Genomic DNA, 22,115 nt, shown 5'->3' with positions numbered 1-22,115 from the left:
CCTAACCTGTAGTGCTTTTAACCTGTAGTGCTGAGCTCCCCGCCCCATGGCCAGCAAGGACAGTGTTACCTAAGAGACCCTCTGAAGACTGCACAGGCATGAGAAATAAGGTGTTTATACCTGAGTCGTGCTAGGGCAGATGAGTGTGGGTGTTGTCTTAGCTCCCCAGGGAGGGTGCAGTCAGGACACAGACTGGGGCGTGGGAAAAGTAGACCTGCCCCAGGCACTGTCCCTGTAAATGCTGTCCTCCTTGTCCATCCCTGCTGCCCCCAGCACGATGAGCATCTCTGGGGCACCCTGGGCTCTGCCTTCCATTGGCACTGTGCTGAAAGGGTTATGGAGTCAGGCACCCTTGAAGGGGAAGTTGCTGGACATCCTCTGGTTTATGCTTAGTTATCAAAACACATCAGGTGACTTCCTTCTGCCCCCTTGGGGCTACAGGCAAGGGCTGGATGAGAGCCACCCTGGGAAGTGCAGTTGTGTTGCAAGAAGTTTGTACTCACTCTGAGGTCAGCGGTTTGGCTGCTCACGTGGCCTGGCAGTATAAAGCTGGATGCTGGAGCTGGGCTGCCCAGCTCAGAGGCTTCACTATCCTGGGAAAGGAACGGAAGGAGGAAAGCACGAGCAAGAACAAACAACAGGGAAGCAGAGGAGTGAAACGAAGTCGAGAAACATGGAAATGTCCCAGAAACACAGCTCTGAGAGGTGAGAGTGGGACGGGAATGAGAGCGATTTTTTTTTTTTTTCAGAAGAGTATTGTTTCTCCCTTTGCTTTTAGGCATGCTGTTCCTGCTCCTGCTCAGCAGGGAACGGCATGCTCGGGCTTTCACCTCTGGATGGAGTCTCTCAGTCTTCCCTGCTCAGGACAGCACTTGGGATGCTGGCATTCCCCTGCTGTCACCCATGGCTCTTGGGAACGCTGTGGTCCTTTTCCTGCTGTTCCAGGCTCCCACTTTTATCCTAGAGAGCCAAGATCCATTTTGCCAGAGGAGAGCAACAGCACTGACATCTGTTTTGTTGCTCTTCCCCAGCATGTCCAAGGACTTGTCAGAGCTCATGAAGGAAGCCACCAAGGAGGTGCATGAGCAGGCGGAGAACACGCCGTTTATGAAGAATTTCCAGAAGGGGCAGGTGTCGCTCCATGAGTTTAAGGTACTTCATAGCAGCATTGCTTGGGGATGGGATTTTCTCACCAGGAAATACACTGTAAGGTTAGATCGGCTGTGCAGGGACTGAAGTGGGGAGGAGTGGGATGGCGCAAGGAAGGAGGTTCCTTTGCATTACAGCTGTCTGCATCTCCTGTGCAAAACATGCTCTTCGTCACACTCCAGCACAATGAGATCTTACCAGCTTCTCTTGCAGAAGGCAGGGAAGGACTCTTTATATCAGGTTGGGCAGCCGAGCTGAAACAGGCTAGAAAGACAAAGAGGTTGAAGGGATTAATGTAATTACTTTTCTTGTTCCCCATAAATGCCTGCATGTTTATTATTGGCAATGATAGTTAATGGAGGTACAACTATGAGGAGACACAGGAGTAGTTGAAATGCCAGACAGATGGAGAATACTAAGTTAACAATCCTCTAAGCAGCTACAGCAAGAAGGAATAACGGAACAGTGAGAAAGTGAAGCTGTGGGATCATCTTTGGCACTGAACTTTGCAATGTTTTAGTTGTCATTCGGGTTATACCTGAACTGGGATGGTGAACAATAATAACTTAAAGGCAGATTGAGTTTGAGCAAGCCATGTCTACCACTAACAGGTAGGAGCCTGTTGCTTTTCTTAAGATAAAAGAGAATCATTTGCAGATATTAGTCTGTGCCTAACCTATCTACGTAAATGGTTCCTGGGATCTGAGCCACGTAACAAAGCCATGAGTAAAACCAAAGTACACACCTGGACCAGAAATTCCTGGGAGGCTATAGGATGTGACGCATGGGCTTGCAAATAACAGTTAGCGATACAACCTGTGGTTTAATTACTTTGTTGTTGAACAGTTCCTTGGCAAATAAACTTACACGAGTAGGAGGAAGACTACTTACTTCTGACAGGTTGCACTCAGGATACTTAGTCAAGCGTAAATTTAATCTCAGGTGCTGACTTCCTGCTGTTAGAAATGAAATGTGGCATTGGTTAGGCAGTGAACTTTGAGACGGGCTGGCTATAATGTAAAACGTCAGGCCTTCAGGAACATAGATCAGTATCTTAGAATATACTTATGTGCTGTTGAGGGAGTGGGACATTACTTGGATTTTAAACAGTAACAATAGTTTTCAAAAGGCATGTTTCCCGTTAAACCAATACCTGCCTCTGAAAACAACCAATCAAGTTTTATTTTCTTTATTTGTTAGGCAATGCTTCCGTATGGTTGGACTCGATGATCCGGTGGATCTCTTCCAACCTGGTGATTCTATGATTCTGTATTTTGTTTCTTTTCCAGTAAGCTGGATAACAGGTTTTTGTTTAAAAACCTCTGGGTTTGTTTACTCTTTTGGCAAACCAATATATCCACCCTGACACATGTCTCACTCAGAATCTGAATATTTGTTTCTACAACCAAGCCACTGCCCATGTCCTTATCAAAGTACTGTTTGCTGGCCGAGTGAGGAAAAGTTGAACAGCAACTCTTTTACAGCAGAAGTGATTGCTTTGTGGGATAGTAAACTGCTTTCTCTTCTGTCATCAGCATAATCCCCTTCGCCCCCAAACCTGACTCACCTGTACTGCAATATCTTCATATTTTATACTTTGCTGCTGATAAGTGATTCCAGTGTAAGGAAGGAGTAATTGTAAATTTGTATACAGCCCCTGACAGTAGAATGCCCAGGGAAGGAAAGAACACAGCTGGATTGTCTTAGGCCACGTGGAAAAGCTGGCAGAAACAAGAAAGCATCACGTAAGCTGGCGAAAACAATAACAATGGTCTTAAAATAGAGAGGAGAACACACAGTGTCACAGTAGTCCTTCACAAAGGCATCTTTCAGAGGCAGGCAGTGCTTCCAGCCCCCTTTTATCTTGTCTTCTTGGAGGCAACCCCACTTGTAAGTCTGAATGAGGAGAGCGGTGGTGCCTCAGTTCCCAGGATGGTGGGATGCCAACAGGACAAATAAGCTGAAAAACAAACAGGGTGTGTCATCATCTCACAAGGCCCCACAAAGGGAAGCCACATCTTGAAGCATTCAGATTTCAACAATGCACCAGAAAATATACCTTTGAGAATACCCTCTCTATCGACTGAGGTAATAAGGAGGATAGACAAGGCATGATTTAATAGGGCTCTGGTTTCCATTACCTCAAGCTGCAAGAACTTTAACTTGAAGATGAAGGCAGTGGCTTTTTAGGTCAGGTAAGACCAATATCTGCTTGAAAGGGATTAGGTCTTACCTGATGCTGCCTCAAGCAGAAGGAGAAGGGCTAAGTGGTGTCTCACTGTACCTCACAAATCTGTTTTCCACATGGAAAACCTGCAACACCACAGATGTGTACAACTCATACTGGGTGTGCCCCTCATTAGTAGGATTTGTCCCAAAACCTGAAGACAACAGACAGGTGCACCTGTAGCTCATTCTTTTCCTTCTCTTTCAGCTGGTTACAGCATCCTTGTACTTCATCTACTCTGCTCTAGAAGAAGAGATTGAACGTAACAAGAACAACCCAGTTTATGCCCCTGTGTATTTTCCGGTGGAGTTACACCGGAAAGCTGCCCTGGAGGAAGACTTGGAGTACTTCTACGGCAGCAACTGGAGGGAAGAGATCCCATGTCCTGAGGCTACTCAGAAATACGTTGATAGGCTCCACTATGTAGGCAAGAACCACCCAGAGCTCCTGGTGGCCCATGCCTACACTCGATATTTGGGAGACCTGTCTGGGGGGCAAGTGCTGAAGAAAATTGCCCAAAAGGCCCTGCAGCTACCTAGCACTGGGGAAGGGCTGGCTTTCTTCACCTTCGATGGAGTCTCCAACGCCACCAAGTTCAAGCAGCTATATCGCTCCCGCATGAATGCCCTTGAGATGGATCTTGCCACTAAGAGAAGAGTCTTGGAAGAGGCCAAGAAAGCATTCATGCTAAATATACAGGTGAGTAGCAACTGGCCAGCCCTACCTGCCCACACCTTCTCTCAAACAAGGTAACAGCTACAGGGGAAAGGAAAAGCCAGCATTTCTGCTGTTGTGCTAATGGGAAGTGGTATGTTAGAGCAAGCTAGTCAGAGCTTAACAGCTACACTTGTCCAACCTAGGAGCCTAGCAAAAGGCTGGTCTCTGAAAGCTCTTCTCCCTCCCCTAGGGTTTGAATTCAGTTTCTTCTGTGTGCCATTGTTCAGGTCTGAATGAGGGCTTATACTGGGAGAAGGAAACACTGTTCTATCTCCTCAGTACAGTTCCTCAGGTTCTCTGTGGATGCTGACTAGATGCACAGGTACTTTGTTTTCCTTCCCCATCAGAAGATGGGGAATAGTCTTCTCCTGAGCTGGAAGTTTCACGTAGAACCTGTAAAGTGAACAACGAGTTTGAAAGACATGCTCTTGACCCACAGGCAGACTATGTTCTGTGCAAAAAGTGCCAGGAGACTTGGAGTGAAGGCTTGTGTCTTCCTCTAGCTTCTAAAGTGCTTGGGGCAAGCATAAGGGGTCCCGTGAAAGAAGTAGAGGAGACCACATAATAAGCTGGTGTTTCCTCTTCTCAGGTGTTTGAGGCGCTGCAGGAGTTGGTGTCTAAGGGCCAGGAGAATGGTCACCCTGGGCAGCCAAAGGTGGAGCTTCGCACAAGGAATGTTAACAAATCACATGAGCATGGTAAGACACTTCTAAGGGCAGGTGTTTAACATTGCCCCTTGTGGCTTCACTCTCCTCTCTTCCTCTGTTCTTGCTTGTAAATGCCACTGAGAAATGAGCATGATATGCTTGCCGTGTCTCTTCTCCAATGATCAGTAAGTAGTGCATGGAGAGGCACTGGCATCTGCGAGGCTTCTTCTAGACGTGACAGAGCAAGGGTGGTACATTAGAGCCCTACAGAAACAGTGTCAATGAGGGTGCTTTTCAAGAAGAGATTGTCCTCTCCTTGTCTTAGGTTTTAACAAGGTGTAAGGTTCATTAGCCACAGAAGTTTCAATCACAGAGAGAACTGGCCTTGAGTTCACAGAAGCAAAGGCTGTAATTTTGGGCCCAGCAGATCAACTGTGGTGGTGTGATGCTGATAGAAGGTTCTTCCTAACACGCAGCCCTACCCAATGGCCTGTCCTTTTGGACAAAGTCTTCCTCTGGTCATTTTCCTGCCTTCCAGAACTATTTACTGAAAACACGCTGAAAGTGTGCTGCTTTTATAATGAGCATTGTTCTGGATGGTGAAATGTAACCATCTGGGCAGGGGGTATGTACAGGCTACCCGTCAATTCTACAGAATTGACAAAGCTCCATCTACTGGCAAGCACCAACCCAGAACTGGGCAAAGTCTGAGCAGCAGCTGCAAGCAGGCAATTCCTTTCCACAGGGTCAGACCTGTGGCTGAGGTAGGAGCAGGCTCAGATGTTTACAGAGGAAAGTGATAATGTTTAGTTCAAATAAAAAACCCTTTATGACCTACCTATTCTAAAATTAAAAGGGAGATTTTTTTTTTTGTGCATGCCTGATTGAACCACAGTTTTCCTGTGGCAAAAAATGAAAAGCAAACCTTGTCTTGCATATCTCTAGCCAATGAAGCTTCGAGTAATTTCTTTGGGAAAGGTAGTAAAAGTTCTCAGTGAAACTTTGCTGCTCCTTTCCCAATACACTCATAAAAGTAGGATTTTTAGAAAAGATTGGTGTTGATGAGGAATCCCATTTGGAAGTTGTATGGAGAAAATTATTTCTCTGAAGTGCTAAGGACTATCCGTTTGAGGTCATGAGATTCCTAATCAATTAAATCAATGAGACATAGCAGACAAAATGACTTTTAAAATTCTGGCTTAAGTATTTGACTGTCTTCTGCACACATCAAGGGTTTGATGGAGATGGGCAGCTTACATAAGCCTGCAAGGAGTCAAGAGACGAAGCCAGTTCTCAAGTGCAGGCAGAGGGGTTGTGAGCCTTTGTGGTTCCAAGGTCAAGGCTGTTGCTTCCCTTCTTCACCCACCCTGGGAGAACTGAACCTGCTGCCACTGTTTCCTCCAACCAAACCAAGCTCTGAGCTTCCTCCTTCTCCCCTTGACAACTTCAGTAGGGTCTGCTTCAACACTGGGGAGAGCAAGTGTGGCATACTGGGAGCTCTTTGCCCCAGGCTCCTCTCACTCACCTTTACCCCCCTCTATTGATCTAGGTCCAGCACCTGGGAAAGAAAGTGAGAGGACAAAGAAGAGGCACACAAACATGATTCCCAGCACTCCCCTGGTGCGGTGGATCCTGGCACTCAGCTTCCTAGCCACAACAGTTGCTGTTGGCTTATTTGCCATGTGAAGAAGCAGGACCTTCATCTCCTCTTCGTGCCTTCCCTGATCTCGAACTAATCCAACTTTCCCAGTCCTTCTCAGAGAAATTCCCCCCGACTGGGTACTGTGATCTTGGCTCTGCCACTAATATTAGGAGACTTCTCCCCAGAAATCAAAGAGCGCTGTAAGGGGGGTTCAGCCAAAGTCTCTCCTGTGCTTGGTGTGAGCTCTTCTCAGAGACTAACTTTATCACCAAAAACTAAGGGTAGAAAAGGCTAGAAACAATGGCCAAGAACTGTTGCTTGACAGAGAGCCTGCAAAAATCCTACAGGATCAGAAATGCAGCCTTGACATCTGTCTCTCCTCAGAAACATGAACCTCTCCGGAGCTCTGTTTCCTCAGTTTTTTATACTGCTAGATAATACTGTGATCACTTTTTCTGTGGAGCCACATGGCTCCTGTGGGTTATAGACTGGTTTTTATGACACTAGTAGGCCTTCGTTAATTCTTTTTCCCAATCATTTTTGTTTTTGAAAAAGTAGAAGACAGCTGTTGAAAATACAGTGTCATTCTTGTCTGTTTGTATAATTTATACGCATAATAAATGTCAACATAAAATCTTCAGACCTAGTGTATCCTATTATTAAAAGCTTACCTGGGGAGAAAGGAGGTAATGCTTCCTCCCAGCATTATGTCTTGCAGACATGACAACAGACAAAAGTGGGAGCTATCATCAGAGCCAGGCTCTGCTCCCACTCAGTGCTAACAATAATCTGCTACAAGCTGGGGTAGGTTTATTCAGCTCCTACACCCTGGTCTCTGTTTCTAGAAATGGCACAAAATTCAGCTGTGATCTTACAAAGTATATTTAATCTGTGAGCATACAAAATGTCTTTAAGGGGAGGAAGTTGTACATAAGAGCTGGTAGCTATTCTATTAAAAGCAAAAGTGATGGGACACCTCTGCTGGTCAAACCAGGACAGCTTTACCCGACAGCTACCAGTTCAGGGCTCTACTACCAGACTCCCTTTGCGAGAACACCAGCATGAATCAGAAAAGCCTGTAAGTTTTCACCACCCAGAAATGAACACTAGATTTTGATCCTTCAAGGCACCTAAATGGGAGGCGTCAAGCATGCAGCTGCATGCCCTCACCTAGGTAACAAACCAACCCAATGACTTCCAGGACCTGGCACACACATTGGCATTGTTAAAAGCACTTCAAACACAGCACTGCTGGAGCAGCCCCATGTATGCAGCTTTCTACCCGCCTCTCCCTCTCTTTTACTGAGGCAGTGGCTTTGTGGCCAGCCACTGCTATGGCCATAGGCCCTACCTGCTTCAGAGACTCTTCTAACACGGGAGTCACTGTAGGAGAGGCTGCAGGCCAGGTTTGGTGCCTGCTGTGCATCAAGACCATTACTTATCATCTCAGTCCTCTCCTCTCTCCCCACCAGAAAGCCTCTGTCCTCATGACACCACCTGTTCTGGTTGTGATCTTAATTGCAAAGATACGCTTTCCTAATGATCTGTTTTAAAGACCAGCACCAAACCTGCTCAAAGAGTAAGAATCAGAAGACAGGTCCTGCTGAGAATAAGCAGTAGGAAAGAGGGACTGTCATGCTCAGGCTCTTAACTACCCTATATGCCTTCCAAAATCCCCTTTAATACTTCTGTATTTGGACCCATTTGCCAACCCCAGTAGAAAAAGTAGTTAATTCTTAAAAATACAGTCAGATGTTTGAAAAGCAGGCATGAGGCTTTATAGCTATTCAAATACAAGAACTTGTTAATTCAAATTTCTATTAAGTTCTACTTATTCAGTCCCTCTAACCCACCCTAACTAAATAATCATGTTCCCTCAAGCATGCTGAATAACTAAACATCCTAAACATGCAACCAAATGCCTATGCACTCTACTGCACTCACACCCTCTCTACCGCCCAAAGAGATCATAATCCTGACCTCAAATTTAGGAAATCTGGATTCAGACTGACATCCCCTCCCTTCTCATGCCAGAAGAGGTATGGTGCTTTGAGTAACCCAGAGCCACAGTACAATCACATTGAAGGAATCCAGAGGTGAAAACTAAAGCATTGCTTGTATTACCTGAAAAAAAAAAAAACAACAAAAGAAAACCGAACCCAAACCAAGTATTTGGTTTAGAGAGGAGACCTTGCTTTTATTCTATGCAGGGTGCTAGGTAGAAGATCTTCCACAAAACTAGCACATTTACTGAAGATCCCAGAGGCCTATTTATACAAAACAGTGTTCAAAATCCCACCTAGGTAACACAATTGTCACATCTATCTAACACATATATTCTTTAGTTTACACAATTCTACGTTAACACAAAATCACCCATTTTCTTTCCACATCCTTAGGATAAGGATGTCCTGCAAGTAACCCTTAAACAATCACAAATTCCTCCTATCTGACATCCCTTTTCATGTTTCATTATGTTTTCAGTCTTGAGCTGATTAACTAATGAGTTCATGATTTTCTTAAGACTAAGTGTCTACACCCCTGAGCAAAGACCACGATGTTTATAGAAGATATTAAGCATCTGCATCTCCGGGCAGATATTAGGATGTCTGTAGAAGATACTGAATGTCTGCATCTCTGGGATCAGGATGTTTGTTGTAAATAAATGAGGTGCAAAATACATTTTCCTTATTCCCTTGGGTAACACTTGTACTGATCTGTGACCTTTATGAACATATCCGGTTTCTCTGCAACAACGAGACAGCCTTTATTTTTACCTGCTGCAGTTAAAACCTCCCTTGCAACCTACTACGCTTCCCAGCATAGTTTTCATTTAGGATGTGCATTACCGTATTTTTGAAGGGCCAAAATATTTACCCAATGACCTGCCAGGCTCCCCTCAATATTCACTACTAGTCAGGAGAAATGAATTCTGATGAACACACTTCCAGGGGCAGTGATACCGAAAATGCCAGCAAATAAACTCTTTAAGACTCGTTTTAGAGTTTTAGACAGCAGGCACCCCTTATCAGGCCTGGGCAGCACAAGGGAGTGATCTCCATCAATTGTGTCCAGTGAGACAAGAGTTGGAGACAGAATATATTTCTCACTAGAATTTTCTCAGAAATCTTATGCATATTCCGTTACTTCTCAAGGGCTTATTTCAATATTATAAACTTCACAACAGTCAAAACTCTTGCTGATTTGAGCAGGCTCCAGCTCTCTGCCTGACCTTGCATTTGAGATAGGGAAAGGCTACAAAAAGAGGTGATTACAGAAGAAGAGATATTCAGCACAGATCACACTGAACATAAGACGTTCCCATCTTCAAAGAATGAACAGTGTATGGAAAAACCATGCTATCAGAGGGACATTCTGTGTAACCTTCAAAAAAAAATACAATTACTTAGATGGAACTTAACTCTACTTTAGCTTAAATCAAAAATATTCCACATTTTGCAACAGTAACTACTTCTCGGGGCAGCAGCAGCAGCAGGACATGTTGCTCACTGCTCAGCCACTGCCCTCCCCACGGGGCCCTAGACAGAGTGTCTGCCTGCCATTGCCCAACAGTGCAACCCACCCACCCCATCCAGCAGGTTTCTCACCTGCCTTCCGTGACCACAGGTCTGCGGCACTAGAGCTGGACAATCCCAGCTCCCCAAGTCCCCATTCCCCTCAGTCTCTCAGTTGTCAGCCCCCCCAGTCTCTCAGCCCCTACAGTCCTCAGCTCCTCCAGTCCCCATTCCTGCAGTCTCCAGTCCCCCAGTCCTCGGCCCCCCCCAGCCCCTACTCTCCCAGTCTCCAGTCTCCCAGTTCTCAGCCCCCCCAGTCCCCAGCCTCCAGTCCCCCAATCCTCAGCACCCTCAGTCCCTAGCCCCCCCAGTCCCCAGCCTCCAGTCTCCAGCCCCTCAGCTGCTAGCTCCCCCAGTCCCCATTCTCCCAGTCTCCAGTGCCCCAGTCATCAGCCCCCCCAGTCCCCAGTCCCCATTCCCCTCATCCCCCCAACCCCCCCCCCCCACTCCCCATTGCCCTAGTCCCCATTTTCCCAGTCCCCAATCCTCAGCCCCTCAAACCCCATTCCCCCAGCCTCCCGTCCCCCAATCCCCATTCCCTCAGTCCCCGTTGTCCCAGTCCCCCAGGGACACCCCGCTCAGGTCCTGCCACCCCACCAAGCCCTGCAGCCACAGGCTCCAGCTGCCCCCAGAGAGCCCCCAGCACTAATGCACTTCACCCCTGGCCTGCAGCAGCCCCATTCCCCGCCCCACCACTATAAGCCCTTCCGACGGCCATTACACTTCTCCCCGCCCTTCGCCCCCAGTTTTCGCGCCAAACCGCCCCCGGCCGGCAGGGGGCGGGGCGCCCCGGCCAATCAGCGGCCGCGCTCTTCCCTCCGGGGGCGGGGCGAGAGGGCGGCCGCTGTCCAATCGGCGGCGGCGCGGCGCGGCCGAGCCAATCAGCGCCGGGCAGCGCTTGGGTTTCCGCCGGGCAGCGCTTGGGTTTCCGCCGCGCGCCGCTTTTCCCGCGAAAAAGCTGGTGACGGCTTCCCGCGGGCAGCGAGGTGCGGAGTGGGGTGAGATGGGGAGGGGGGCAACGACCGGGGCAGTTGGCGGGGAGGAGGGGGGCAGTTACGGGGGAGGGTGCTGTGGAACGTCTTGCGGGGGGAGGCTGAGGGCGGGGGGCAGTTCGGGGACTGGGGAGCAGCCGCGAGTAGGATCTGTGGGGCGTGATAGGGGACAGGACAAGAGGGAACGATCTCAAGGTGCGTCAGGGGAGGGTTAGATCGGACATTAGGGAAAATTTCTTCACGGAAAGGGTTACCAAGCACCGGCAGAGGCTGCCCTGGTAGTGGTGGAGTCACCATCCCTGGAGGTGTTTAAAAGGCAGGTAGATGAGGTGCTTGGGGACATAGTTTAGTAGTGGACAGGTACAATTGGGCTTGATTATCTCAAAGGTCTTTTCCAGCCTGGTGATTCTATGATTCTGTGTTTTGGAGAGGAGGAGGGGGAGCCAGTTTACCAGGTGGGGGGTGCGGTGCAGCCGTGGGGTATTTGGGGGCCAGATAGGGGAGCAATCTGGGGGACGGGGCATGGGGGGTGGGGTGAGGCTGGGGGAGGATCCCAGGGGCCATTTGAGGGGGAAGCAGAAGGAGTGGGACAGTTTCAGGGGCAGGGGTTGTAGTGCAGCAGGGAGGAGGGTCCTGTGGGGCGTTTGGGGTGGGGGAGGTGGAGGTGATTGGGGCTAATCAGACGCTCTGACCCTGCAGGGGAGCAGCAGTTGCCATGTCTGGCTTTGACGACCCCGGCATTTACTACAGTGACAGTTTTGGGGGTGATGCATCAGTGGATGATGGTCAGGTTCGGAAATCACAGCTGCAGAAGCGGTTCAAAGAGTTTCTGCGGCAGTATCGGGTGGGCACAGATCGGACAGGCTTCACCTTCAAATACAGGTGACTCCTTTTCTCCTCCTGTGCCATATCCACTCTGCTCTGCTGTTAGCCTTTCTCCTGCTAGGCACACTCCAGGTACACAATAGCCCATGACAACTTTTCTCATCCTTTAGACTGTAAAGAGCACTTTGTTAATAGAAGCGTTATTTGCTCAGAGTTAGCCCTATAGAAAATCTGAGGTCTAGTGTTCACCCAAATTTTTAGACAGCTGGCCAGTAGCAGGGGTAGCAGTGGAGGGATCCACACTGCCAAACTAGCATCTAGTTCTGAAATTCAAGGTCTGTCTTCATAGTGCTTCCTGGTCTGGAGTTTTGTCTGTATTCATTAAAATCAGTGCAGCACTGGCCATGTGTTTCTTCTGAGGCTGCGAAGGTCCCTTGGCTGTCTCTTTGCCTATGCAGCTTGGAGAGACAACTGTGAGAGAACATACATATGTATCATGCAATGGCTGGGACAGGCGTTTGTTTCATCTCTGAATTTCCTGCACCCTGTTTTTTTTTAAGGAGAAGACTTTCTGCTGTGCTATTACTTCTTTTTTATTTAAATCATATTTTAGTTATAGTAGGCATTATCCTGGTTAGAGGTTTTCTAATTGTCTACCTGGTTGTGTAACTCTAGTAAACTATTAGTGCTATACTTTACATTGTCACTGATATTCCTGGTCTTATGCCACATTTCAAAGTGGCTTTGGGTGAAATATTTGCCTAGGTCCCTCTGTGCTTCTCTTGGCACTCTCCTGATTTCCCCCATTGCTTTCCAAACCTTGGACTTCCTGCAGAACCTGCCTACTCTGATCCCTGCTCTCAGAAGGCCACTGTGGGTGACTGATGCTTTCTGCCCTGCAAACTTTTACAACTTAAATGCCTTCCAGGGATGAGCTTAAACGGCACTATAACCTGAGTCAGTACTGGGTGGAGGTGGAGATGGAAGACCTGGCCAGCTTTGATGAAGATCTTGCTGACTATCTGTACAAGCAGCCAGCAGAGCACTTGCAGCTGGTAAGGATGGAGGGGGTGGGTCACCTGGCATGCTGATATTGTCACATCATGAGGGCAGCCCTGACAATATGCTGTAATACACTCATAATAACCTAGTTATTCCTTTTGTAGTTGGAAGAAGCAGCAAAAGAAGTTGCAGATGAGGTCACCCGTCCTCGTCCTTCAGGAGAGGAAACTCTCCAAGACATCCAGGTCATGTTGAGATCAGATGCCAATGCAGCCAATCTCCGCAGCCTGAAGGTGAGGTGAATCCACTCCTGCGTGGAGCAGCAAGTGGAAAGTCTTCTGTGTGTGGGGGTGTGATTGCAGGGATACTCGGCAACTGAAATCTGAGTGTTAGTGAGGATCTGCATGGAAAGCATTGTCCTCTTTTGTTTTGAAATCAGTGTGGCTTAAGTCATGCAACCTCCCACTACTACTCTGGATCAAGAGTCACAATGGAGTGCTTTTTCCAGTCATTCCCAGTTGGGGTTACTTCAGCTTCCAATTCATTTAGCTGCTGGGGTCTTGCTGTCAGTCCAGAAATACTGATGGATTCAGTCTCTTCACAGACATTGTCAGAAAGTCCAGGCTTTTTTGTTCTGGTACATTACTTCCACACGAGGGACGTGTAGTTAAGAAAGAACTGAGTTTCTTTGATATCTTTAGTTTCCCGTCCATCCTTCAGTGACAGCTTTCTCACCTTCCCTTCACCTTTTCTTTTTCAGTCTGACCAGATGTCCCACCTTGTGAAGATCCCTGGGATTGTAATTGCAGCAACCCCTGTGAGGGCCAAAGCCACCAGAATAGCCATCCAGTGCCGCAGCTGCCGCAACACCATCAGCAACATTGCAGTGCGCCCGGGCCTAGAGGGTTACGCTCTGCCCAGGAAATGCAACACGTAAGGACTGACGTGGGGATGAATGCCACGGTCTAGTGGGAGAAAAAAGACTGTGACCCCTCCTCCTGTTGCCCCTCTGTCCCATGCCTGCCACAGAGTCAACTCCCTGTCACACAAGGCAGAATCATGTGTACTGCTCTCTGCCTCTTCCCTTTTGTTGCCCTTGTGTTTACATGCACCTGCAGACAGCAGGTTTTAGGTCCATCACACTGGTCATGGTGCTGCATGATCACTGCTGCACACTGTGTTAAGCAGCCATGTCTGGGGCGCTTGTTAAATCTGCAGGACATTGCCCGTTGTACCCAAAGGTTCATTCCTGCCTCCAGCTGTCCCAAAACGCGGTGTTAAGCTGCTGTCTTAACTCCCTATTAAGTTGTAATCTTTGTCAAACAAATTTCTTGCTTCTATGTCCCCCACCCCAGGGGGCTGTTTTGTGTTACCTTCTGCAGGGATGCTTTGCTCATGACTTTCCAATCATACTTTACAGCTCTTGATGCCCATGCATATTGTGAGGGTGTTGTTTTTGAACTTATGCCTGCCAGTATTTATCTTCTGTGCCATATCTCTAATGCAGTTTGAGAGGTCGTTGGGGTAGGGATTATTCTTGCTTGTGGTCTGTACAGCACCTGGCTCCTGACCCTTGACTGCTCAAGTGCATCTGCACTCTCCTGTTACCTTCCCAGAAAGCCCTGTCCTTGTCTGCATGAAGTCAGGCATTGGTAGTGATGTACTGAAGTGGCAGCAGCAGCATGTGGAGGTGCTCCTTGTCTCAGAGAGCTTGTAGTCTAACAAGGCAGATACGTCTCAGGAGACTCAGGTTGATGGCAGTCTTGTCACATTGCTAATTGCTTTCTCACCAGAAACTACTTAACATTTGCTTCATGTGCGAGGTTATAAAAAAAAAAATGCCCTGCCATGTCGCTGAGTCTGTACTGTTTCCTTCTGTGTAATTAATGAATTACCGTCCTCCCTGCTTTTAGCCAGCAGGGTAAAGGAAGGAGACAGGCAGAATATTGAGGCATGTGTCACGCTGTCTTTGGCTTGTTCTCGTGCTTGCCTTTGGTAGCTGTTGAAAACAAGACAGAGGGCATGGCGAGCCTCTGGTTTTGTCCTGTGCAACTGCCCTTCTTGTCTGACAGGCACCACTCAGAGAAGTGGCTGCTCTGGGCTCTGTCACCACTGTCCCCTCAACAGGGGTGCTCCCTGGGGTGGCTCCTGAGTGCCAGCAGCCTGCCCTGACTGATCTCTCTGCACAGAGAACAAGCCGGCCGCCCGAAGTGCCCGCTGGACCCCTATTTCATCATGCCAGATAAGTGCAAGTGTGTGGACTTCCAGGTCCTGAAGCTGCAGGAATCCCCAGATGCTGTGCCTCATGGGGAGATGCCCCGGCACTTGCAGCTGTACTGTGACAGGTACCAGCGTGATCTCCCTACCCTTACCCTGCAGGTGTTCTGGTGCCATCCTTTCTCCTGCTACCATCCTCTGCTTTCCCTTTCTTCCCCTTAGGTACCTGTGTGACAAAGTTGTCCCAGGGAACAGAGTCACTATCATGGGCATCTATTCCATCAAGAAGTCTGCCCAGAGCAAGAACAAAGGCCGTGACAATGTGGGCGTGGGCATCCGGAGCGCTTACATTCGTGTGGTGGGCATCCAGGTGGATGTGGAAGGCTCAGGTGAGGGTTGCTTTTGGTGCCCATCTAGTCTGTCTTGGTAGGATGGTGTTGGGAGAGCCTCCTTTGAACAAGGTGGTCCCTCATCAAGGACTGTATGAAATCACAGCCTGGGCCCTTCTCTGCTGCTTATATAGCAGAACTTTCAAGCCAGTCTAGGCATCTGACTTGTCCTGGATGCTCTATAGGCATGTCCTGTATTTCTCAATGATATTAAATAAGGAGGCTTCAGCCTGAGTCCTCCAGGGTATTGAGGTACTTTTATCTTATTGATCTTAGTGGGAATCTGCTAAGTCATCTCTGAGGATCTGGGCTGAAGTCTATGGTTAAAATTGGTCTATGTGTTTAAAATATGGTCCTGACTGTAATTCTCCCTCTGGTTCCTCCAGAGTTGCTTTGCCCAAGATTCTTACTTTTTCCTGCCAGCCTTGTAAGGACACAACCTGCCTTGCTGGAATAGCAAATGCACGCCCTCTCTATCTGTGGCACTTGGCATGATCTTCAAGAAGAGATTTTGGTGGTAGCAGGTGTGGGGGGAATATTGTCATTTACTTTAAAGCATCCATTTTTCCACTGTTGCATCATTCCTCTCATCCTTTTACAGGTCACAGCTTTACTGGCTCAGTGACCCCTCAAGAGGAGGAGGAACTTCGTCGCCTTGCTGCCATGCCCAACATCTATGAGACCATTGCCAAGAGCATTGCACCCTCCATCTATGGCAGCACTGACATCAAGAAGGCCATTGCTTGCCTCTTATTTGGAGGCTCTCGCAAGAGGTGAGGAAAAGTCAGCCTGGTGGAGAGAGAGTAGTGGTGATAGAGGTGTCATTCATGGCACAAAACCCTTGTACAGTCTTCTGGTGGTGCTTTCAGCTGCCTGCCACTTGTCAGTAATGCTTGATTATCAAAATAAAGGCTAACCATCTCTCTTCCCTCTCTTCTTCCCACCCTGTCACTCCAGGCTCCCAGATGGGCTGACCCGCAGAGGAGACATCAACTTACTGATGCTGGGTGACCCTGGCACAGCCAAATCCCAGCTGCTGAAGTTCGTTGAGAAGTGTTCACCTATTGGGGTAGGTGGTTTGAGATGCCTGCTTGTTGTGCAGCTTGTTTCTTCCTTCTTGCATAGCACTGAAGACCAGACAGTGGTTACAGCAAACACCTGCCTGTGCATCCACAGCTAGGCTAGCTGGCAGAGGTGCAAACTGCTTTTTCTGGTGATAGCCTGGGAGAGGTGGGGTGCAGGACAAGGAACAAGGGAGGGAAGGGGAATCAGGTAGTGCCTTTTATTATGATGTGAGCTAGACTATTTGCAGACGTCCAAAGATGTGACTGCTGCTGCTTTTTGTAGTTGAGACTTGATCAGCGGAGAGGCTGGCTGGTCAGGACAAATGAAGTTGACTGCATCTCAGGCACGGACATCCAGACTGAGCCCAGGCATGAAATTATGTTTTCAACTGTGTTTTCTTGTAGTCTCTATTAAACTCAGCCTGTGACTGCTTCGTTCCCTCAGAAGGAAAACAAAGCTAATGCAGCAGCCCACCAAACAATGAATCATTCCCTGTTTTATACTTAATACCTGTATTTGTGTGTCTGCAAGCCATCTGGTGCGTCACAGCTACTTAATCCAAGGTCTGAGACTAGGCAATAGTCTTGCTCTGTACCCAGCAGGCCTATTTTTGGCACTGGTGAGACCGCTCCTTGAATCCTGTGTTCAATTCTGGGCCCCTCACCACGAGAACGATGTTAAGGCTCTGGAGCGAGTCCAGAAAAGAGCAACAAAGCTGGTGAGGGGGTTGGAGAACAGGCCTTATGAGGAACGGCTGAGAGAGCTGGCGTTGTTTAGCCTGGAGAGGAGGCTGAGGGGAGACCTCATTGCTCTCTACAACTACCTGAAAGGAACCTCCGCCAGAGGAGGTTTAGGCTGAACATTAGGAAAAAATTTTTCACAGAAGGGGTCATTGGGCACTGGAACAGGCTGCCCAGGGAGGTGGTTGAGTCACCTTCCCTGGAGGTGTTTAAGGGATGGGTGGACGAGGTGCTGAGGGGCATGGTTTAGTGATTGATGGGAATGGTTGGACTCGATGATCTGGTGGGTGTTTTCCAACCTGGTGATTCTATGATTTTCCTGGAGGTCCTTGTGTTTCCTCCAGCTGCTCTGGATTTTGCATTGCTGGGGGTGCTGAAGCAGTGGGTTCCTGGGTCCCACAACAGCTTACATGCTATCTCCTTCCTTGTCGTGCATATTGCTAGGTGTACACCTCAGGGAAAGGCAGCAGCGCTGCTGGTTTGACGGCCTCGGTGATCCGGGACCCTTCCTCCAGGAGTTTCTTCATGGAGGGAGGAGCCATGGTGCTGGCAGATGGGGGAGTGGTGTGCATCGATGAATTTGACAAGGTACCTGTGGGGCTGCATGCACAGGAGTGGGGAAGTGAGCCTTGGGGCTGTGAGCTGCTCCCAGGAGATCCCCGATTTGAAGGAGAAAGGGCAACTTTCCTGAGGATGCCTTGCTTTCACTCAGGGAAGGTCAGGGGATAGGGCTGCATGGAAATTCTGGTTGCATACTGCACTCTTGGGAAGAGGTCCTCAAGCAGCTTTACCTCGGGGGTCAGCAATAATGGATGTATAACTGAAGTACAATGGAGAGGACTGATGGTGACTTTTTTTTCTCTACCCACCTCACTTCTCCTACCTCGGATGAGAAGATGCGGGAGGATGACCGCGTGGCCATCCATGAAGCCATGGAGCAGCAGACCATCTCCATTGCTAAGGTCAGCTGTGGGCATGCACTGCCCTGGGGCAGGAATCTGACTTGCCAGTGGGTTTCTGAGACCCTAGCAACCAGTGGTCATACCACTTTAGCCAAAATTGGCCATTTTAGAATGGCTTGTCCAGGTAGTGGCTTTGATGGTTACTGTTTTTTCTGATCTGAGACCTGTCAGCCCTGCCTGTAGACTTTGGGTTGTTTCCTGTCAGGCAGCCTGAAATTCAGCAGGACTGAAATGAGCTCCCTCTGCTCCGCCTGTGTTCTGCTCCTCCAGATTTAGTAGTTCTGTTTATATCTATGTGTCACAGCCTCATGTCACCTCTTTTGCTTTCTTCCCACTGCTTTTCCACCCCTCAGAAGATCTACTGAAATTGCTTGACATCTTGGTGCCAGGTCTTCCCTCAAATCAGAATTTCTTCTCCTTCCAGTCCTTTTTTGTAGCACTTCAGCTCCCTGTGGTCACTCTGGCTCAGCCCTTAACCGTTCAGTCCTTGGTAGAAGAACACCCACTATGACTTTTCTGTGCTGCTTGCCCTTTGCCATACTACCTGCAAACCTGCATTTTGTCCCCAAGGCTGCCCAGGGGGGACTGGGGCCTGGCCACCCATTTTCTGTCTCAAGTTGCAGACTTGGTGATAGGGTCTCGTGTGTCTTTGCCCTTGACATGAAGTTTTAAATGAAGCTACTGTGTGCTCAAGTCTCAGCTTTAGCCAGTTGTCCAGAAGGATGTGTGGGTCCAGCCTGATGTAGCTCCTGTGCTGACCCCTCTGCAGTGTGGAACCATTGCAGAGCAGTTGGAAACTTTTTAAAGGGTTTTACTTAAACACAAGTGTTGGAGAATGAGTCTTGGCAAACTCCTTTGGACCTTTCACTATGAGTTAATAGCCTTCTAGTCCTGCTTGACCCCATCCATTTCTCCTTCAGGCAGGAATCACAACCACCCTCAACTCCCGATGCTCGGTGCTGGCAGCTGCCAACTCTGTTTTTGGGCGCTGGGACGAGACCAAGGGCGAGGAGAACATTGATTTTATGCCGACGATCCTGTCCCGATTTGACATGATCTTTATTGTCAAGGATGAGCACAACGAGGAGCGAGACATGGTGGGTTGGGGCATGTGGGTGCAGCCGGGACTTGTGCCCTGTTTTTCAGGAGAGGGAGGCAATAGGGTTTTTCGAGCTGCCCAACTGCTCTCTGCTCTCCTAGACGCTGGCCAAGCACGTGATGTCTTTACATGTGAGCGCCTTGACACAGACCCAGGCTGTGGAGGGTGAGATCGAGCTGAACAAGCTGAAGAAGCTAATCTCCTTTTGTCGGACGTGAGTGTGATTCTGTGATTCAGTGAGTAAGAGGCATGACTTCTTGGCAGCACCCAGGCTGCAGGATGGGAGGTGGCGGTGAGAAGCGAACTGCGCAGCCACTGTTTCCAAGGGCTCTATCTGGGTGACCTTATTTTAACTCCTGCATCAGAAAAAGGGAAGGGAGAGCAGCTAGTGATGGTCCCACAACATAGCCCAAGGGAGGGGTGCCCAGGGGACTCCCCTGGTGACTCCAGCTCCTGTCCCCTCTTGCAGGAGGTGTGGCCCTCGGCTGTCTGCAGCAGCGGCAGAGAAGTTGAAGAATCGCTACGTCCTGATGCGGAGCGGCACTCGCCAGCATGAGCAGGAGAGCGACCGCCGCTCCAGCATCCCCATCACCGTCCGGTGAGCAACGCTGCCCTCCTCACCCTGCTAAAACCCTCAGGGTTGGAGTTGCATCGCTGAGTGTCACCTGGGGTGAGGAGGGTTAGGAGTGTTGGGGTTTGAGGGAGCCTTCTGTTTGAGGGAACAGGGCAACACTGGAGGTGCCATGGGGCAGTCGGGAGGTGCCTGGAGTGGGTGAGGTAGGTGGGTGTCTCAGGGGGAAGGAGAAGAGCCCTTGGAGCCCCAGTAGAAAGCGGGAAACATCTCCTTTGGCCACAGGCAACTAGAGGCCATTGTGCGTATTGCCGAGTCCCTGGCGAAGATGAAGCTTCAGCCCTTTGCCACCGAGGTGGATGTTGAGGAGGCCTTGCGGCTCTTCCAGGTGTCCACACTTGATGCAGCCATGTCAGGCAGCCTGTCAGGTGAGTGGGAGATGCTCTGCGCTGGGGGCAGGAGGGATATGCTGGGCCTGGCTGCTCAGGGCAAGGAGAGCTGAGCTTCTCTCCCATGCCCAGACTGGCAGGGGCAGGGGCTGGACCTGCTTACTAGCAAAGTTGAAGCGGTGCCTGTGGCAACAAAGGGCCACCATGCCTGTGAGGCTTTGTCTCATGGGGACAGCAGTGACAAATGACACGAAGAGTCTCCACCCATGATGGACAACAAAGGGATGGTCTGGTCCCTTGTGGTCCCAAGGACAGAGTACAGTGTTAGAGGTGTTTTCCCAACCTGTTCGTCCTCTGACCTCTTCCCTAGTGGAGGAGACAATATTTCCTTGGGAGGCAGCATGGCACAAAGGGTATCAAGGAAGCTCCAGCAGTCAGTTCCACAGTCAGCTATGTTTTTGAAGCTCCACAGTGTTTGATGGTGGGTTTGTTTATGGGTTCCCTAAAGTCTCAGAGACATGCAGATGTGGTGGGAGACACGGGAGACAGGCATTCTGGCTTTGAGACTGATATATGGGTTGTGCAGAGAGCTCACACAGCCTTTCCCTCCAGGGGCAGAAGGCTTCACGACACAGGAGGACCAAGAGATGCTGTCCCGCATTGAGAAGCAACTTAAACGCCGCTTTGCCATTGGCTCTCAAGTATCAGAGCACAGCATCGTCCAGGACTTCATGCGACAGGTGGGACAGGGACACTGCAGAGGGTTGGGCTGTGAAACCAGGCACCGCAGGCTGCTGTTTGGTGTGTGAAACCCATTCCCCAAGAGGTGGCTGGAGAGCCTTTTAGTCATATTTGCATTTAAAGTTGTTTTGTAGGGAGTGGTGTGCAGTGTGATTGTAGGCTCTAAGGGGAATGAGACAAGAACTCATTTTTCTGCAAAAGCACTGGCATTTGGGCTGTTGGGATAGTTTTGGGGGCTACCCTTGAAACCAGAACCGTTTGATTTGTGATAGTGACTGCAGTCAGACCTGAAATAATGAAACGACAAGGGAGTGCAAGTGCCTGGTTCTACAGGCCTCCCTCCGGCCAGAGAGGTACAGCTATGCTTTAGCAGTTGCAGGTTCCTGCTGAACTGTGATGAGCTTTTCCCTGCCTGATCATCTCTCTCTGTTTTCCTCTTTTCCAGAAATACCCAGAACATGCCATCTACAAAGTGCTGCAGCTGATGATGCGTCGGGGAGAGATCCAGCACCGCATGCAACGCAAAGTCCTCTACCGCATCAAGTGACCTACCAGTCCTACGCACGGAGAGGGAACTGCTGCTGTCTACCACCTGCCCACATGTGGACAGAGAGCCCTGTGGGGCTGGCACCTGCTCCTGAAAGAAGGTTTTCCTTGGGGACCCAAACAGCCTGGAACCTCCCTTTTAAACCAGGGTTTGAGGCGGTCAGGGTTTCACTTGGATGCTCTGTCCCTAGGTCCCGTCAATGTTTCTTTGAACTCCAAAAGCTTTTAGTTTGTATTCAAATAAAAACTGTTATTGATATCCCAGGGTCTTTGACTGTCTGGAGGGACAGAGGACATCTATCCCCTTCCCCCACGGAGTGGGGTTTTGGTTGAAAAGGCATCCCTCCTGCTTATTCTGTGTTATCCACTGCCCAGCAGCCACCCTGGGGCTTCGCCTCGAGGCAGCACACAACCCTGTGGGCAGTACCAGCAGCCCTGAAGGCAGAAACTCATTTCTCACTCAGGGTTTGATCTGTCTGTTAAGGCATAAATTCTGTTGGTGCAGGCTGCCCTGTCAGGCTCAGCCATGCAGGAGGCACCTTACTCAGTCACTGCGTGCGAGGTATTGCTGCTATCTTCCCCCTCTGGCAGCAGCATCAAAGGAAATAAGCTGTTGCTGC

General features: G+C 49.3%; 2 protein-coding genes across 2 annotated transcripts; both read left to right on the top strand.

The window, feature by feature from the left end:
- The first annotated feature begins 538 nt into the window (after positions 1-538).
- Positions 539-7,022, top strand: HMOX1 (heme oxygenase 1). Its single transcript, XM_069856890.1, has 5 exons — positions 539-705; positions 1,032-1,152; positions 3,584-4,075; positions 4,683-4,791; positions 6,290-7,022. Exons 1-5 carry the CDS (start codon positions 554-556, stop codon positions 6,424-6,426), a joined length of 1,011 nt encoding a protein of 336 aa, XP_069712991.1. The 5' UTR covers positions 539-553; the 3' UTR covers positions 6,427-7,022.
- A 3,848-nt stretch (positions 7,023-10,870) lies between these two features.
- On the top strand, positions 10,871-21,754 carry MCM5 (minichromosome maintenance complex component 5). The gene is made up of 17 exons (XM_069856878.1): positions 10,871-10,943; positions 11,649-11,831; positions 12,703-12,829; positions 12,941-13,069; positions 13,537-13,709; positions 14,966-15,121; positions 15,216-15,382; positions 15,984-16,155; positions 16,340-16,451; positions 17,632-17,775; positions 18,084-18,149; positions 19,070-19,246; positions 19,350-19,462; positions 19,718-19,846; positions 20,105-20,247; positions 20,821-20,948; positions 21,395-21,754. The coding sequence occupies exons 2-17, from the start codon at positions 11,665-11,667 to the stop codon at positions 21,494-21,496; spliced, it is 2,205 nt and encodes a 734-aa protein (XP_069712979.1). The 5' UTR covers positions 10,871-10,943; positions 11,649-11,664; the 3' UTR covers positions 21,497-21,754.
- Positions 21,755-22,115: the final 361 nt, after the last annotated feature.

Source organism: Phaenicophaeus curvirostris, chromosome 1 (assembly GCF_032191515.1).
Source record: "Phaenicophaeus curvirostris isolate KB17595 chromosome 1, BPBGC_Pcur_1.0, whole genome shotgun sequence".
Lineage (NCBI taxonomy): Eukaryota > Metazoa > Chordata > Aves > Cuculiformes > Cuculidae > Phaenicophaeus > Phaenicophaeus curvirostris.
Note: the sequence above shows the minus strand (reverse complement) of the source record. Positions and strands in the feature narration are given on the sequence as shown.